At 44.4% G+C, this 19,349-nt stretch overlaps 2 protein-coding genes across 5 annotated transcripts in view; one reads left to right on the forward strand and one right to left on the reverse strand.

Annotated features, from left to right (window-relative positions):
• Nucleotides 1–9,334, reverse strand: part of LOC135921743 (sodium-coupled monocarboxylate transporter 1-like) — a 69,158-nt gene extending 59,824 nt beyond the window's left edge. For 2 of the 4 annotated variants that reach the window (XM_065456045.2, XM_065456043.2), the window contains exons 1-2: nt 9,196–9,334; nt 8,298–8,427 (exon numbers count right to left, since the gene is read on the reverse strand). In XM_065456045.2, the coding sequence (XP_065312117.1) occupies nt 8,298–8,384 (87 nt within the window). In that variant the 5' untranslated portion in view covers nt 8,385–8,427; nt 9,196–9,334. Of the gene's footprint in view, nt 1–8,297; nt 8,428–9,089 lie in introns of all 4 variants that reach the window. The other 2 variants (XM_065456044.2, XM_065456046.2) reach the window with 2 other exon arrangements.
• Nucleotides 9,187–19,095, forward strand: LOC135921724 (uncharacterized). The gene is made up of 3 exons (XM_070524630.1): nt 9,187–9,503; nt 10,638–10,716; nt 18,742–19,095. Exons 1-3 carry the CDS (start codon nt 9,187–9,189, stop codon nt 19,093–19,095), a joined length of 750 nt encoding a protein of 249 aa, XP_070380731.1.
• Nucleotides 19,096–19,349: the final 254 nt, after the last annotated feature.

Raw genomic sequence — 19,349 nt, forward strand, 5'->3', positions numbered from 1 at the left:
CGGCGACGATTTTATCGCCATAGGACTTTATGCAGGACTTCACCACGACGGCGACACCGACGGCATAAATGCGCCTGGAGTGGCCATATAATTTCTTTTACAATAAAACAAATCGTCAACTCGCCCCTTTTTTGCCTAATAAGTGACACATACCCCACTGAACACAAGACATATTGAAGTCGTCTTGGGCCAGCCAAAATGAACTAAAACGTCTTCAACTATTTAGGACAACTACAAGACGTCTTTCTACAGACGTCTGGAAAACGTTCTGCAAAAGACGGCTAGGGGACGTCGTGTTAAGATGTCTTCTGCTCAAATATTGCAAATAAGTCCTTAAAAAATCGTCATAAGACGGCTTGAGAACGTTTTGCGTAAACGTATGGAAGATTTCTGTGCTAATATGTTTTTAGACATATCTGAAATAATACATTTCGGTGCTTTGCTCGGCTTACACGGCTATTACATATCTTCTCAAAATGACTATACATAGTATAAATATGTACACTTCTTGGCACCCTCTCATAGCGCCTACACGTATGTCACGGAAAAAGAAGCGTGGATCGAACGTAAAATTAACAGCGCTAAACTCGATGGACGACGCGCACGCGCATACGCCAATATCAATCAAAACTTTAGTGAATACGCAATTTAGTTCAGAATAAATACAAGGCCATGTAAATGCACGTTAAACAAACACACACCGGCGCAAATAACGCGCTGTACACTGTTGTATGCATAGACATCGCAGTGCCCTAATGTGTTTTTAAAGAGATATACCTATAAGTGGCTGACCTTATTGTTCGTACTTTTTTTATAAGAACGTCAAATAATTTTATATCAATGCTATACAATCATTTATCGACACTACATTTCTTCCTGTACGAAGCGGAAGGATACACACGGACCCGGATATATATCGCAGCATTTTTTTACTATCGCCCAAACTGGCGACTGCAGGAGCCTGGCGCCAACCTATAGTGGCGAGATATGTGCACTTTTTCTCGCAAAAATATGTTGGCTTTGCCTTCGCGCATCGCTTGCTCAGTGGCAACAGGCCATACAGAAGCTGGTCGGAGTGGAAAAGTCGATCGTCCAAACACACAGTATAATCGCTCTGCATGGCACCAAACTATTCACAAAATACAATACCTATTTATTTGTTTACGTAGAAAAAATGTTCAAGTAAATGTGGTGCTACTGCTGGGGCATTGAATACGGTGTATTTATTCGCGAACATGCGATCTTTTAAAGCAGCCCGCTTTAGCTTCAAAAAAAAAAATTAGCCTTTGCGTGGAGCACGGCAGTCGTGCTTGATTGCGACTCGTGACATGAAAAACTACAACCGATCGCGTAAAAATTGACCAACATATTCAATAAACTCAGAAAGGATCTGCCCAAATACTTTACAAACACAGCACACTAAATGCCTTTTAAAAGCCAACAAAGAAAAATCGAATACACTTACCAAAGTTACAAAATAAGGTTCAAACAAGCAATATGGCAACAGTACGAACGATCGCAAAAGGCTATAAATCACCCAATGAAAACCGGCATAAGTAATAAGCGTATAAAATAATATGTTAAATGAAAATCTCAGCCCACAAAAATTTTTTTACCCTGGAGAAGATCTTTCAATTAGTAATTAAGCAACGCGACTGGGAAGCAGAAACTAATTTTTTTTTAATCTTGCGATTCGGTGCCAGGTTGTCATTAAACTTGAAGCTCCGACAAGTTAAAGACGCTACAACCTCGCATTTGCAGTATAATTGCGCAATGTATAAATTGTAAGGCAGGTATTTGTCTGATTTCATTGAATCATACTCAATCATTCACAAACAAATTGCGGGGCAAGTCAGATTCATCAGAATAAATAGGCGCTATGCATGTTAGACAGATCGATTTATCATAAGACGAAGGAAAGCAAGCTTTTGCGTAAGTCGTACTAACACAGTGCATGTTTGATTAAGTCACTTCCTTTACAGAGGCACAACTGTCAGAACACAAAAGCTGACATCCTGAGGCCACGAATAAGCGAGTTTTGGCCTAAGAAAACATGAAAGCGCAATTAACTGTTCGGTATCCTATTACAGATGTGAACGCGCTTTCGATCTCGTTCATCGTTTCAGAACGACAGGGAAAAAAAGAGAACGCATAGAAACCAACGAGTCACCTGCAACTGCATTTACCTATACGTACACACATTTGTACGCACGCATGCCGTACAATACAGCTGCACAAACCTCGCACTGCACAGTAAGTGCAAAAGCGTCCGCAGCAGCAGCAATAAACACCACGAACAACATAAACAAATGCAACACCAATACCTATCCATTGTTTCGACGCACAGCCGTTCCGAAAGGATAGGATTTGCCACTTGCTCGTTACACACACGTGTCGTAGCCAATCCCTCAAAGAAAATGCAAGTACGGTCATATCTGCAGACACACAAGACGCATATTCGTCGAGCACATGGGTCGTTTCGATGATTTATCCAAAAAGAAGTATAAAATACAAAAAAGCGAAAGCGAAGCTGCACCCGTCATTACTAACCTATGAATGACTAAACACCGCCGCCGGGACTGGCAGAAGGGTAGGAGGATAAGTTAGGATTTTGTACTTTCCGCCACGCCCAACGGCCCAGGCGGCATCTCGACACCTCGAACTATCACGTGACCGAAAGCCTTGAGAGAGGGCGCTGCTTAAGCTCGCCCTCACTCTGCCTTTGAGTTTTCTTTCCCAACTTTCCCTTCCAATCTTTCGCCCCTTCACATCTTTCCGACGGGAAGCGGAGCGGGTTGCCCGGTGGGGTCAATTGGTTGGGGTTGGCGCCTGGGGCGGGGGGGAGCACCTTTGTTTGTTTAAATTCAGAACACTCGCAGAGCAAGCTCTTCGTTTTGTGGTTTCGACGTGTTAAGCAACGACCCTTGTTGACCCGTATTGGCCCATGTAGTTCGCGGCGTCGCTTAATTCTTTGACTGGGAAAGCACATCCAGCCTCTTGGATTCCTGCGTTTCGCCGACAAAGAAAAGCGAGCACCACATGAAAGCGCCTTATTTTTGATAATTGTGAGCCCGAAATGTACTCTGCATGGAAAGTCCCGTTTGCGCGACCCGCTCGAAAAATATACTGTGAGCTTGCCGTGGTGCCTAATCTAAGATTAGGACATGTAATTTCGCAGATGAATGAGTGCTTTTTTTCCACGTTGTGAGCGACTATTTCTCGCGTTTTCGTGTTTTTCCAGGTGATCCTGACACGCGTGCATGATGTAGCGCTACACAAACTTTATTTCCTTATTGCAGTCATCCACGGTCCCTGGAATGCGTAAGCGACGGCTAAAACCCCTGTATATACGGTACATTAAAGGGAGTTAATTATTCATGACAGGCTCATCACAGCGGGTGCTATAAGCACCCCGAAACTTAAAGAATTCAACCAGTGTCGCTCGTTTGGCGACATAGAACTGTGTTGCTTACGCTTCCATTGGCCCGCTATTCGCGCATTAGCTATCGCGTACGCAATCAGGCAAACTTGTGTAGCCGAAATAATTTGTTTGGCATCTGTATTATCCATCGACGTCTGGGTGGCGTGGTAGCACCATTCAAAAAAATATTCCCGCCTTGAGTGTAATTCCCCTTCGTGTTCGCGCTAATTCGCACACTTGATGTTACAGCAACGTGTTTTGTTTCAACAAGGAACACACAGGACAGCGCTGTCCTGTGTGTTCCTGCCTTCTGTCATCGTCTTGTCGCGCTGCCCCTTCAAGATGTTCAACCAGTACCAACTCGCCCAATTGTCGATCTTTCTACTATGCTGGTCGAGTGTGACACACCTATTTTATTTTGACTGTGTGTTGCACATTCGGTCGAGCTACAATCACACTTCAAGTCGTCTGACTACTGGTCGGCATTACTAAAATATTGCGATCTTCGTGACTGACTGCTCATGGTTGTATTCTCGGGAGGACGATGGGAACACGCCGCTTTGCGCATGATTTTCTTTGCCGCCACCCATTTGACGCAGTAATTGAGGTTGGCATACGTTAATTTCCATCGGCCTTTGTACAGCAACTCATCAATCTAAATCTGCTCAATCTGGCGGGCTCATGATAACGAAACTTTAGGCGCATTCGTTGTTAATGAAAATCTGGAGTTTTACGTGCCAACATCAGGACGTGATCTAAGGTACACATTATTGGGGGACTTTTTGACAACCCGGGGGTCTCTTACGTGCACCCGATGCAACGCAAACGGGCGTTTTTGCATTTCGCCCCCCTTGATATGCGAATGCCGCGGCCGGGATTTGATCCTGCATCTTCTAGGCGACCTAGTAGTAAGGTCAGTTGCAGGGCTGCTGTTCAGTACAGCAGCTTCATTCGACGAAATTCGTGTTAATAGCGCCTAGACGACAGGCAAGCTCTTGAACGTAATATACCGCGTGCTATATTCTTTTTAATCACTTGTGGCATTTAGCACAATTCTACTTCATGAGTTCAATTACTCTGTGGCGGACATTATTTGCGCGAGCAATGAAAATAGTTGGCTAGTAAACAATTTTAATTATGATTTAAACGAATTCCCTTAGGGCACATGTCGCCATTTTTTAAGTTCTAGTCGGTGTGTTTGAATGCCACTCGCAGTGGTTGCTTAGAGGCTATGGTTTCAGGCTGCTAAGCACGAGGTCGCGGAATTGAATACCCACCGCGGCGGCTACATTTCGACGAAGGCGAACACACCCATGCACACAGATTTAGGTGCACGTTAATGAAGCCGAGGTGGTGAAAATTTCCAGAGTTTTCACTACTGCCTGCCTCATAATCTGACCGTGGTTATTAGACGTAAAACCCGATAATCTAATCCTACTCGCACATAGCGTTGAGCAAAATCAGAGGCTTGTAACATTGCATTAGTAACCTCAAGCGCTGGTAAACAGAACGATGCCTGAAGGAGCTGTTCTCTGTGGTGTTCCCTAACGATAGGAGATTCTCACCGGAAAACTAATCACTTACAAGGCAGAAAAGGCCATTTCTTAATATTCTTATGCCATAGGCATGCGGAAAGGTAATTTACAAGTGTCTGCATTTCATCAGGCAACATATTTATGTTGACCCGATGTCAACTTTTTGTTGCAAAACGGATTATGTGTTCCGATATACGTAATTCATTTTTCGCTGCACCAAACTTATAATACCTGTAGCACGATTATAAACATTTCGAGACAATTGGAGATACATTTTAGAGTGTCCACCCAAATGCATTCGCATTGCAAGTAGTTCGCGCTGCAGTGCACGAAACAGCGTTTCCTTAAAGATTAAGTAAAACACTGCATCGTAACCGCAAGTTTGACAGCGCATATCTTGAAACCAGTACCATCCAGATAATTCGTTCCAAGTCTATATGCCTTGCATACTCACTACATACAATTAGCCGTTTTGAAAACGGCTATAAGATGTTTCGCAAGACATCTCATAACTGTTTCTAAAACGCTACAAGACGTCTCGCAAAACGTCCTATAGCTGTTCTTAAAACAGCTACAAAAATATTTTGCAAAACGGCTTATACACCTTATTTGGCGGTCCGTTAGTCGATCTTCATGACAGCTATCAGATGTTTTAAGACATCCAACAAAATTTTGGTAGGGTGTCTTCCAGATGTCTTAAAAATCTTGCCAAGACATCCTGAATATGTCTTGTAAACGTTTATAATAACTTTCAAACTGTCTTGGTAATCTTGCCAAGACGTCTTGTAGACAGCTTATAGACCAATGTCTGCCCAGTGGGTACAGAGTGCACCAGACTGGACTGGGTACGTTAAATTCCGATGAAAAGTAACAACGTAATTTGATAAAGGATCTTTCAAGCCTTCTTGTACGATAACAGTTATCAGACAAGGAATATTACAGGTGGAGAAAGTCAGGAGAAGCCTTCTTTCCTTCTTTCCTTCTTCCCAAGAACCATCAAAGAATGGAATGAGTTACCGGTGTTAACGCGAGAAAGCATCAGTGCGGAAGAATTCGAGAAAAACTTAAGGCAACATTGAAAGAAGCACGCACGTATTCGTGTTTTTTTTTTCTTTTTTTTTTCTTTTGGAGGGGAGAGTGTATGACCTCGTTTATTAACACTGCGTTTATAGTCATATTTATCGGAGTATATGTATTAGAATTCGCTTATGTATCTTCTTCGTTCACTTATGTTCTATTAAAACACTATTCATGTACTGCCTTCATGTACTGTACTAATTGCCGAATACTGCTACTAACTTGTTTTTTTGTTTTTTTGCTATATGTATAATTGTAATACCATGTATTGTACTGATTGTCCAAGTGCTGCTTTGACCCACCCTGTAACGGCCGACAGGCCAACAGTATTCGTAAATAAAATGAATAAAAAGCCGTGACTAGAGAGTCCATTGCTGTTGCTCGACTGCGAGCCTCCAGAACCGACCTGCTTTGCCATCTGCTTTCATTGCCTAATTTTACTGCGCGCTTTTTTTGGTAAACCTTATCTTGGTAAAATTCACACAAACTACTGAATATGAAGGCCTGCTGCAATCACTATAACATGCGAGTGCAATTAATTCTCGCAAAACAGAGCCATGAAGAATATCAGTATTCACGTCCCAAAGCAAGATAAATCACAATGAAGCCCGAAGACAAAGAGCGAACGAATGAATGTGCGATACCAATTGATGAATTCACCGCGGTGTTCGCCGTCAGAGTACACAATGTAAGGATAGCAAGATGCACGAGAACGTGTTCTTTTCTACATTTCTAAAGGGATAGTCCCAAGTTAGAGGGTTAAAAGGAGCTCTAGTGCGGTTATGATTTAAGTACATTTGAAATAAATGCGCGCTTTGCACAAAATGATGTGGCTATGGTCTTTCCCCGAACATGATTGGCGGTGCTCCGCAGGAAGCGAAGAGGAAAAAAAAAATTTAACAACAATCCTGCTTTTCTTACTGGAACCCGTTCCATTACTTTTCTCCGTGCTACTGCCAAGCGCTAATGTTGCGCGGTCTGTAGGTCAGTGATTAGCGGGCCTGGCTTCCTACTGTACATCTTCAACGGCGTCGTGATTTCAATAAAAGTCATATTGTATTCGATGCGGATACGCAACGCAGTTCCAAGCTCTGAGTGGCTATCCCCTCTGTTCTACATGCAGTCTATTACATCGACAATGGGAACAGTTCTATTGTAAATCGATCTTACCTATTATTAGGATAATTTTATACGATCATCATTTCACAGCCGTATTTACTTTGATGGTATGGCTAAATGTGCCAGAGCCCTGCTATACATGCGCTTTCAAGTTAGGCAAATTTTAATTGAAACGCGGAGCTATCTATGCAACAATTCGTTGCACACGCCGTTGATACACTTTGGCAGACACAGTTTCTGCGAATAAGTCATGAAATCATTAACAAAAACTTCATAATAAACCTGCTCATATCACATTTCTAGTGCACCCAGATTGGAATTGTATTCATGTTTGAATTTTGAATGATAATTGTATGTCGAGAAAACTTTTGTTTTTCCTGGAGCGCTTCTGTTCGATATTCATCATCAAATCTGACATTCAGTAAGCTAATTTACCATACAGGGGCGTGGGCCTCAAGGCAGCTTTAAGCTGACAATTACGCTGCAGTGCTCATTAGCGATGGAAAAAAAATCAGTCATGGATGTTTCCGCCAACCGAGAGAAAGCTGTGATCAGCTTCACCGCGCTTGTACCACGATTTGCACCACATAGTAATCTCCGTCACAATGGGGACTAAGGTTTCCGATCAGGTGCACCTGCTGCAGCAGAGAGTTCCATATACGTCAGCTTGAAACTGCCGATCATACACGCCGTGTGTCCACAAAATAATCATTGAGATCCGCTGTGAACAGCTTTTTTATTGTGCTTCTAAATGTGCGCCTGAATTGGCCGAACTATCAAGTTCGGGCAACTCGCCTGAGGTCGCGAAGGGACCCACGCGGTTGTCATTGCCCCTCGATGTTTCAGATCCTCACTAACATCCTCTGAAAAAAAATACCCTAGTAGCCCGAACATGCTGCAATCCGACCTGACCACTACGCCTGGATGCTCAGAATATACTAAGGATGGTACGGAAAGTCTATATATAAATGATTGTTGTACTTATATACCACCACCACAGTGTCGGCGCAATAAATATTCATCAAGCCTGGTATAATAGTCTACGTATTCGTGTGAAATTGCGCGTGCTTTTCAAGAAGACCTTTTCTGATTCCCGCGGATGATTGGAAGACCTGGAATGCTGCTGCACCAGATATGTACGTTACCTGGTCGTAGCTGCTGATGGCACCAGACAGGGCTAAATCGCAATCTCTGTACCAGTAGATTAATGCCAAAGCTCCAAATGCTGTCATGAGAAAAAAGGTGATTACGAAAATGGCACCGGTGATGACTATCCTGCAAAGATGAAGAAAAAGAAGTTTCAGTTTCGCCAGAAAGGCGAGGCATTGATTGCAATAGCAAATTAGCAGACAGCCACACAAAATAAGGATAGTACTTTTGTCGGTCGTACATACATCTAACCATTCGCTTGGTTATAAGATTAAGAGGGATGGTGTCGGCGCGCACAGCAAACATGGAGCTATAACACTCGATGACCGCGGACACTAGCTGTCGAAACGTTGACGTGACCAAGCGCAGCGGCAGCAGCAAGAGTTGTCTCTCGCTTCAACGCAAACTTAGCGCCGAGAACACACAGCACGCACAAAACTACGAGCTGTCGACGCACTTAGACTCTGCATCCAACGCAGATCGCAGGTTGAGTGAGCCTTTACCGATAGTGCCACAATGACCGGGAAGGCCCTGAAACATGAAACCGTGCCCTTTTCCATGAGCGTCATTGTTAAGCGCTCCTATTTCAGATATCATTTCTTCATATTCACTTTGACGTTGAGCAGATTTTACCTTCTGAAAAATGCCTTAGAGTCACTAAACAAGAACGACTCATTCGTCCGCTTCTTCGTGAATAACATCGTTTACAGCGGCACGGAGAGCCACAATTTTTGCCGCTCTATATGTCGTTATCCGAGGCACCATGAGTTTCCTCATGTCCCGTTTACCTAGAATGGCAGCGGCGACTGCTGAGCTGGTAGGCCTAAGGCCAGGTAGGCCGCGCCAGTAGGCCGCGCCAGTGGGCGCGGGAGTGGCAACAGCATCATGGCTCACCTCCCGCCTTTTGGCACTTCGCAGGCATTCCTGGCATCCTTTCTTCTGTGGTCGGCGCTTGCCTCTGATGACTTAGCTGACCGTTCCAAATATGCTGCACCACCAGACGAACCCGCCGGCCGTCACTTCCCAGACTACTGCCTACTGAACCCATCCGAACTGCCCTGCCCAATCTACTGCGCATCTACGTCATCAACGGTGACGTCAACCCTTGGTGCCTACTTAAACTCCCGGCCGTTCGACACCATCTTCAGTGGGCGCGGGAGTGGCAACAGCATCATGGCTCACCTCCCGCCTTTTGGCACTTCGTAGGTGTGTAAGCGTTTTTCCCTGTACGCTAGAAAAAGCGATGATCTTTGCTTGCTGCTAGTTCCACGCCCACACGTGCTTTGCGATACTATTTGCGAATGTTTCCATATGTCTGTGTTATTACTTTGCTGTGGCGACATTGAAACTAATCCTGGGCCTACCACGCGTTCAGAGTATCTTCTTGATACACAGACGCTACCTGATGAACCCTCGGAACAAATGGCCGTCCTTTTCCAGCTTCTGAAAGACGTTCAATTGCGATCGGTTCAGTCCTCAAAGCATCAGACAGAATTGGTTGCTGATGTTAAAGCAATCAAAGCCAGCCAAAAAAATATTGAAAGCAAGATTGGCTGCATCCAAGAAAGACTGGATGCTCTTGAAGATAAAGGTAATTCACTAGATCAGCTTAAGAGAACACGTGACAGGTCTCCAGAAATCTGTAGCGACGTGCAACACTCAGCTTGTTTCCTTGCAATCTGGGTTCAACGACCTAGAGGACAGATCGCGAAGAAACAATTTAATTTTTCATGGCATCCCTGATTCTCGTGAATCATGGGAAGATTCTGAGGCCCACATCATTAATGCGCTAGCAACTATCATTGGCAGTCTACCCGACATGGCAATTGAACGCGCTCATCGTCTCGGTTCCTGATGATGATGTCTGGTGTTTAATGGCGCAAGGGCCAGGTTTGGCCAAAGAGCGCCATGACAGGTGGTAATTTCGACGATATATTGTGGATGACATGCACAATGAACTCATCATGGTAGATGTGATACGGCTGTAAAAGGGCCTAAAATTTGTAGCTGTAAGTGGCGTAGAATATATAGTTGCTAAAATAATGACGGTGACTAGGCAGTGATGTGGGCTATGGCAATGGGTGGTCGTTAAAACATTGTGCAATAAAACAACACTGGCACCAGAGTTTTAAGAGAGCCCTTGAATGCAGGGCTGTTCGTCACGTGCTAAAAATTGCCTGGCCAAATGATTTTCAGGATGTCAGTTTCGTCTAAAAAATCTAAGACTGCTTGCAGTTTGAAAAACGGTTCGTCACTAAGAAAAAATGCAGGGTGGAGAGGTATATTTTCGCGATATGCAGAAGGGAAATACTTTTTCCTCTCCGTTTCTATTGCAGGGCACTGGATAAGAACATGGATGACTGTCAGGCCATCGCCGCACCTACTACAAGTTGGAGGGTCCCCGCCAGTCAAGAGGTAGGAGTGAGTGCTGTGTGTCCTATTCTTAATCGGCAAAGAAGTACTTCTTTGTACCGTGCTGTTTTTTCACTTATCCAATTCCGCAATCTTGGTTTTATAATATGTAACTTATTCAATGTTTGTGTATCCCACTCTGCTTGCCAATGTTTCCTCAATTTACGGCGCAGAAAGGGCTTTAGGTCTGTGGCAGGAATGGGGATGTTTCCATCTGTGTCACTAAAACTCACTGACGTAGCGTTTTCGTCAGCAGCTACGTTGCCTTTTATACCTTTATGACCAGGTACCCAGCATAGTATAATCACTTGGTTGCAGATATATGCGGAGCACAACAAACTATACAGCTCTTTCAAAACGGGATTCTTATGCTTTCGTAAGCGAATCAGGGCTCTCACGACACTTAGTGAGTCTGTAAAGACAACAGCCTTAGCGACATTTCTGCGCCTTATGTGTTTAATCGCCGAAAGTATACCGTATGCTTCTGCCGTAAAGATACTGGTGTGTGGGTTTAGTGGCCCAGATGTTGAAAATGAGGGTCCGAGAGCTGCGTAAGCAACACCAGCAGGGGACTTTGAAGCATCAGTGTAATATTCGTCACAGGAATACTTCTCTTTAAGTTCTAGAAAATGCGATTGTATGTGAGCCTCAGGTGCTTGTTTCGATGTTTCTAAGAAGGAGATGTCACATCTTATAGTCTGCCACTCCCAAGGCGGTGGAAACCTTGTAGGAGGCGTTAGGACATTGTGTAAAAGAGGGACCCCTGTGTTTTCTGAGAGTGCTTCCAACCGGAGGGACAGAGGAGGCCTAGTGGCCGGGCGGTTACGAAACAGCCTAGCAGTGGACAAGTCGCAGATAGTGGAATGGCAAGGATGTTTAGCATCTGAGCTAACTTTCAGGGCGTAGGAGAAAGTTAAATATGTCCTTTGGTAGTGCAATGACCATTCGTTTGATTCGACGTAGAGGCTTTGCACAGGGCTAGTCCTAAAGGCACCTGTAGCAAGGCGGATGCCTAAGTGGTGAATAGGATCTAGCATTTTCAAAGCGCTAGGTGCAGCAGAATTATAAACTATTGCTCCATAGTCAAGCCGTGTTAATATTAGACTTCTGTAAAGTTTTAAAAGGCACCGCCTGTCGCTTCCCCAAGATGTGCGTGACAAGAGCTTCAGCAGATTCATAGTCTTGAGGCACTTTGATTTCAGATACTTCAAGTGTGGTACAAAAGTCAGCTTACTGTCTAAAAGGATTCCTAGAAATTTGTGTTCATGGCTCACAGATAGCCGCTCTCCATTTAGATCTATTGCGGGGTCCGCAAGTGTACCTCTCTTGTTAGAAAACAGGACGCATGTACTTTTTTGTGGGTTTAGCTTGAAACCGTTTTTGTCCGCCCACATACATAATTTATTTATGCAAAGCTGTACTTGCCGCTCGCAGATACTTAGGTTACATGATTTGAAACCTATCTGGATGTCATCCACATATACAGAATAAAACATAGTATTTGGTATGGCAGTCTGGATCGAGTTCATTTTGACAATAAAAAGAGTGCAGCTCAGCACACCACCTTGCGGAACACCAGCCTCTTGCGTAAATGGACGAGAGAGAACGTTACCAACTCTAACACGGAACGTGCGATTGGAGAGGTAACTCTGAATCACGTTCAGCAAGTTGCCTCGAATTCCCATTTCAGACAGGTCACGGAGGATTCCAAAGCGCCAGGTTGTGTCGTATGCCTTTTCCATGTCTAAAAATACTGATAGAAAAAATTGTTTGTGGACAAAGGCATCTCGAATATTTGTCTCGATGCGGACAAGGTGATCTGTTGTTGATCTACCCCCCCTAAAACCGCATTGAAAGGGATAGAGTATCTTGTTGCTTTCAAGAAAATGGATGAGGCGACGGTTAATCATTTTCTCAAATAATTTGCATAGACAACTTGCCAGAGCTATAGGCCTATAACTGTTCGGTGAGGAAGGGTCCTTGCCCTCTTTGAGAATGGGGATTACGATTGCTTCCTTCCAGGCAGAAGGAATGTAGCCGGCAGAGAACATAGAATTGAAGAGTGACAGTAGTGTATTTTGGGTTTCAGGGTGTAAGTGTCTGATCATCTCATACAATATTCTATCACTTCCTGGAGCGGACTTGTTGCAACAGTTCACTGAGGCCTGGAACTCAGCCATACCAAATGGACGATTGTATGGTTCATTTGATGTGCTTTCCCGACCCAAGTGCAGCTGTTCTGCTAGTCGCTGGTATTTTAGGAATGTTTCTGTGTAATGAGATGTATTGGAAATGTGCTCGAAATGTGCTCCTAGACAATCAGCTTGGTCCTCAATAGTGTCTGCTTGTGTGTTTACTAATGGTAGAGGATGAGTTTCACGGCCTTTTAATTTGTTTACCCTGTTCCAGGCTTTTATTTCGTCTGTATAAGAGTTTATTTCGGAAATGTATTTTTGCCAGCTATCCCTTTTGGCACGGCGGCGCGTTCTTCTGCCTTCTGATTTTATTTTCTTAAAGCTGATAAGGTTTTCGATAGTCGGAGAGTCACGGAGCTGATTCCAAGCCTTATTCTGTTTCGTTCGTGCTTCCTTACATTCATCATTCCACCAGGGAACACGTCGTTTATTAGGCGATGCATTTGTTTGCGGGATACATATCGACGCTACGTCGACAATAAATGCTGTTAAATATGACACTGCATCGTCGATACTAAGCGCACGAATATCATCCCAGGTCATATATGTCAGCTCTCCGTATCGCTGCCAGTTCGCTGAGTCAGCTTTCCACTGGGGTACATGTGGATAACACTCGTCCCGTTTCCTTAATTTTAATACAATCGGGAAATGATCACTCCCGTATGGGTCCTTATGTACATTCCACTCCAAGTACGGCACGACTGTACTTGAAACAATGGATAAATCTATAGATGAAAATGTCTTGTGCGCAACGCTGTAAAAGGTGGGCTCCTTCTTATTTAGCAAACATGCCCCTGTATTGAAGAGGAAGTTTTCAATCAGACGTCCTCTGGCATCACACCGAGAGTCACCCCATAAGGTATGATGAGCATTTAAGTCTCCGACGACAATGTAGGGTTCCGGGAGTTGCGCAATAAAGCTCTCAAATTCAGTTTTGGAAAGTTGACAGTTTGGAGGAATGTATAATGATGCAATTGTCAGCAGCTTACTAAAAAGCACTGCTCTGACTGCAACTGCCTCTAGGGGCGTTTTAAGGGGCAACTGCCGGCAAGCAACACACTTATCTACTATTATTGCCACACCGCCCGACGAGGCAAGGGCCTCGTTGCGGTCTTTCCGGAAAATGGCATACTGTCGGAGAAAGTTTGTTTGTGAAGGTTTAAGGTGTGTTTCTTGGACACACAGCACCTTTGGGGTGTACCTATGTAAAAGTTCCTTAATGTCGTCTAGGTTGTGGAGTAAACCCCTCACATTCCATTGTATTATTTGTGTATCCATTATGTATGTGTTTTGTGCTGTGTGTCTAAGCAATATAGATTTGGTTATCTCACGGGACCTTTCCAGGCCCCGTGAAACGAGATCTCTCTAGCTTCCGGACGCGCTCGAGGGAGCTGCGCCGTTCCTTGGGCGTCTGAGACGCCGGATTTGCGTTCGTGTCCATCACCTCGTCTGAGGCGGTGGATAGTGCCTGCGCAGCGGGCACGTTCGCGGGGGTGGTGGGCCTATCTGCACGCGCAGTGGCCCTGGGTTCAACAGGCCCGAGGGTCTGCTGTTCCTCCTTTGAGGGGGCCTGAACAGCGCTGGCTGTTCCGGCCGGGGGGGCTGGTGGCGTGACCGCCGTCACACTCCGTGTGACTTGGGCGGCCGCCGAATGATGTAGCGCTGCCCCCCGGCGCGCCACATCGGTGTAAGACGGACTAGATTGGTTCATCGAGAAGCGCTTGCGCGCCTCTTGGTAGGAAAGGTTCAGTTTGATTTTGATTTCAATGATTTGTTTTTCTTTTTTCCAGGATGGGCAAGAACGGGAGTACGCTGGGTGATCCCCGTCACAGTTAGCACAATGGGTGGTGGAAGTGCAAGTGTCAGATGAGTGCTCGTTTGATGCACATTTTGCACAAGTAGTGCGCCCTCGGCAGTTTTGTGAACCGTGCCCGAACCGCTGACACTTGAAGCATCGGCGTGGGTTAGGAATGTATGGCCTTACACGGAGTTTGCAGTATCCTGTTTCTATTGAGTCTGGTAAGTTGCTAGTTCCAAAAGTTAAGATTATGTGTTTTGTGCGGATTTCCTTGCCGTCTCGCCTAATCGTTATTCTCTGGACCTTTACTACATTTTGATCTTGCCATCCCTCAAGTAGTTCACTTTCACTAAGATCGAGCAGGTCATCTTCAGAGACGACACCGCGGACAGTGTTCAAAGATCTGTGTGGGCCTACTGAAACTGGAATGTCTCCAAAAGCAATTAGTTTTGACAGTTTGCTGTACTGTGTCTTGTCACGAAGTTCAAGAAGAAGATCGCCGCTTCCCATTTTAGTTACTTCGTAACCTGGGCCGATGGCGTTTGCCAATGATTTTGCCACAACAAAAGGAGATATTGTTCGGACTGTCTTGCTTTCATGTTGACTGTGAATGACATGGTATTTTGGGAATGTTTCTTTGTGACTCATGAAGAAGTTGAAGGAATCTTCGGTGCGCCCCCTCTTGAAGGAGCGATCAGGGAGTGGAGGGAAATTTGATTCCATAAGTAATAATAATGTTCGGCAGGGGTGGCCGCCACCCACCATGGAGCCCAACCAGGGGACGACACAGGACGGGAAGTATCCAGTTCTGCGCACGCCAGCGGTACATCCCCACTATAACCAAATACCTATACCCGAGGCTGGGCATAATGCACAAGGTTAACCCTTGCCGCCAGGAAATACGGAAGTAATAAGAAGTGAAGAGAAGACAGGAAAGATGGGAAAGTGGGAGAGAAAAGACGAAGATTGGAGAGGAGGACAGGAAAAGGCGACTGCCGATTTCCCCCGGGTGGGTCAGTCCGGGGGTGCCGTCTACGTGAAGCCGAGGCCAAAGGGGTGTGTTGCCGCCGCCGAGGGGCCGTAAAGGTCCAAACACCCGGCATTGGCTCAACCCCCAGGATCCCCTTTTCCCCGGACACGGCTAAGCCGCGCACGGCTACACGCGGGAGGGTCCAACCCTCGTGTGCTCGGGTACGTGGTGTCGCAACACACCAAACGCCTGCTTACGCAGACGCCCCTGCGGGGGTCTCGGTTCCTACTCACCCGATAAATGCCGCCCCATTATAGCTAAATTGAGCAACTACAAAGTTAAGGAAAAGGTGCTTTCCGCGCGTAAGCTCCTAAAAGATAAAGACATCACGATCTGTGATAACTACTCACCTGCCACCCGCCATATCCGAAGTAAACTGATTTCCTTTGCGAAACAGTTACCGGGCAAACCCCTGTTTCATCTTCGATACAACAAATTAGTTGTAAAAAAGAAACAGTACACGTACGATCCCGTTACAGACAGCGTGACAGAGTGCACGTCACAACACATGCGTGCTAACACCGAACCGCGTACTGCGCCACCTAATCTTCCATAGGGAAGCGCGAGGGGCAGTGGAAGTCACTTACATCCCGTATCTGTCCTTTTCACTAACATTCGAAGCATCAAGAACAAACGCGACTCGTTCACTTCCACAGTCGACACGTTTAACCCAGGTATTATTGCACTTACCGAAACTTGGCTGCACCCACATATTAGAGACCACGAAATCTTCTCTACCGCCCATGGCTTCTCAGTTTATCGCTGCGACCGTACGTTGCGTCAAGGTGGTGGTGTTCTTCTGGCAATTAATAAACACCTACACTCTCAACCCATTACTATTGCTGCTAACTTGGAGATAGTCTGGGCAATTATCGAACTAAACTACGTAAAAATTATAATGGGCGTATGTTATCGCGCTCCTACTGACGTTGCCTCCTTTGCTAACGAATTACAAGACACAATTAATATCGTCGTAACACGCTATCCTTCCTTACCCTTGTTTCTACTGGGTGACTTCAACATTCCAAACATAGTCTGGCATAGTGAACCTTTCGTGATACAACCGTTCTCCGCGTTAGCAAAAGATTTTCTTGACTTGTGCGTACTGTTCTCTTTCAATCAACTGATAACCCAATCTACCAGAATCACACCAAAAGTCGCTAACACCCTGGACCTTCTGTTAACAACACGACCCGATTTTATTTCGAACATTACTTACCATCCTTAAGCGATCACTCCCTTATCCATTTCAACATTTCACGTCCGAAATCGGAAAGAGGATCATGACAATTCATGACTATAAGAAAGCTGTCTTTGAATCAATTAACAACGAGCTCTATATATTCCTTGATACTTTCCTGACTGATTTCGATAACCGCAGTGTTCAATTGAACTGGAATATGTTTGTTACTAAAATTCGTGAGCTAACAAGAAAATTTATCCCTACCTACACTCTTTCCTGTAATGATAACGCGCCCTGGTACAACACCCACATTAAGCGCCTTTCAAAAAAAAAGAAACGTTCGTACAGACTAGCCAAAACATCTGGAAACGCTCAAAGATGGGCAGCTTACAAACATGCTACATATAACTACATAACAGCGCTTAAACAAGCTAAAGATTACTTTTTAAATAACACATTGCCTTCCATGCTAACTACTGATACGAAAAAGTTCTGGCGCACTATTAACCCAAAACATGACGACGCCATAACCCTTGTTGATAGCACCGATACCGCAATTGCCCCTGCCGATTGCGCATCTGTAATAAATGACGTTTTTTCGCGTAACTTTTCTAAACACGCTCATGTAACACGCCCAACTACACTATCTTACGACTACACCGCAATGCACCCTTTAATAATCGAACCCGTTGGCATAGAAAAAACAATCGCCTCATTAAAACTCTCATCCGCTCCTGGCTGTGACTTAATTAACGCTAAGTTTCTAAAAAAACACTAGCACATATTGTTCCATTATTCTTGCAAAGATTTTCCAGCAATCACTTGACACTGGTTCACTGCCTGCTGATTGGAAGGTGGGGAAGGTGATTCCACTCTACAAAACAGGTACTAAACATTCCCCACTGAACTATCGGCCTATTTCCTTAACAAGTATACCATGCAAAATTATCGAGCATGTTCTGTCTTCTCATATTGCCAACTTCTTAGAAGAAAACTCCTTTTTTGTGAGTTTCAACACGGCTTCCGCAAAACATACTCATGTGACACTCAACTAGTATCATTCACGCATAAACTAAACCTATTGCTTGACCACTCTTCAGTTGCAGATCTAATTTTTTTGGACTTCGCAAAAGCGTTCGATAAAGTGTGTCATAGCTTATTAATCTACAAACTGCAAGAACTAAACCTTGAGCCTAAAATTCTGTACTGGCTTGAAGTTTTCCTCACTAACCGTTCACCGTTCGTTTCAGCTAACGAAGAACCATCTAATCTGAGTCCTGTTTATTCAGGTGTACCACAAGGCTCCGTACTTGGACCCCTCCTATTTCTCATATATATTAACGACTTACCTTCCTGTGTTTCATCTCAAATTCAATTATTTGCTGACGACTGCGTAATTTACACCGAAATAACTCGCGACGAGGATGTTACCAGGCTCCAAGCTGACCCTAATGCCATTTCTGCATGGTGCAATTCATGGTTAATGGAACTAAATGCTAACAAGTGTAAATTCCTGCGTGTATCTCGAACTACCAGTGAACCACCTGTGTACTCCCTAAATAACACTACATTAGAATTGGTAAAAACTTACAAGTACCTTGGCCTTCACATCACCTCTGATCTTACTTGGAATACCCACATCACCCACATAATAAGTAACGCTAACAGAATGCTAGGTTACTTACGACGCAACTTTTCCAAAGCACCTTCTTCCTTAAAATTAATCCTCTATAAAACTCTAATACGACCTAAACTTGAGTACGCTGCTTCAATCTGGGATCCAGGTCAAGCAAACCTAATACACTCACTCGAAATGGTTCAGAATAACTCTACTCGTTTCATTCTTTCCAACTATAATAGAACCGCGAGTATCAGTGCCATGAAATCTAGCCTTAACCTACCGTCCTTGTTATCACGTCGAAAATTGTTCCGTTTGTGCCTTTTTCATAAATTATTTCATCACCCGCTGCTACGCAACAAACTTATTTCTCCGCCTCCGTATGTATCACCCAGACTAGACCACATTCATAAGCTTGACATTTCATTTTGCAGATCGAACGCTTTTTTGCAGTCATTTGTACCACGCACTTCCAATGAGTGGAATCACCTCCCCGCCTCGATAGCCACTATCGCAGATCACCAATTATTCAAGAATGTCATAGCTAACACTGTATAACTAGGAACTTTTATTTTTTTCATATCGTTCAACCTGTACTCGCAAATGCCTTAGCTAACATTGTATATCTAGGTGCCATTTGTTAAATAGTTTTGTTTATACACATAATTTTCTGCACTAGTAACTCCTGTTTGTTGAATTTACCCGTTTTTGCTTGTAACCACTCCCCTCTAAAATGCCGTAATGGCCCTGAGGGTATGATAAATAAATAAATAAATAAATAAATAAATAAATAAATAAAAATAAATCAGTAT

Source organism: Dermacentor albipictus, chromosome 8, assembly GCF_038994185.2.
Source record: "Dermacentor albipictus isolate Rhodes 1998 colony chromosome 8, USDA_Dalb.pri_finalv2, whole genome shotgun sequence".
Lineage (NCBI taxonomy): Eukaryota > Metazoa > Arthropoda > Arachnida > Ixodida > Ixodidae > Dermacentor > Dermacentor albipictus.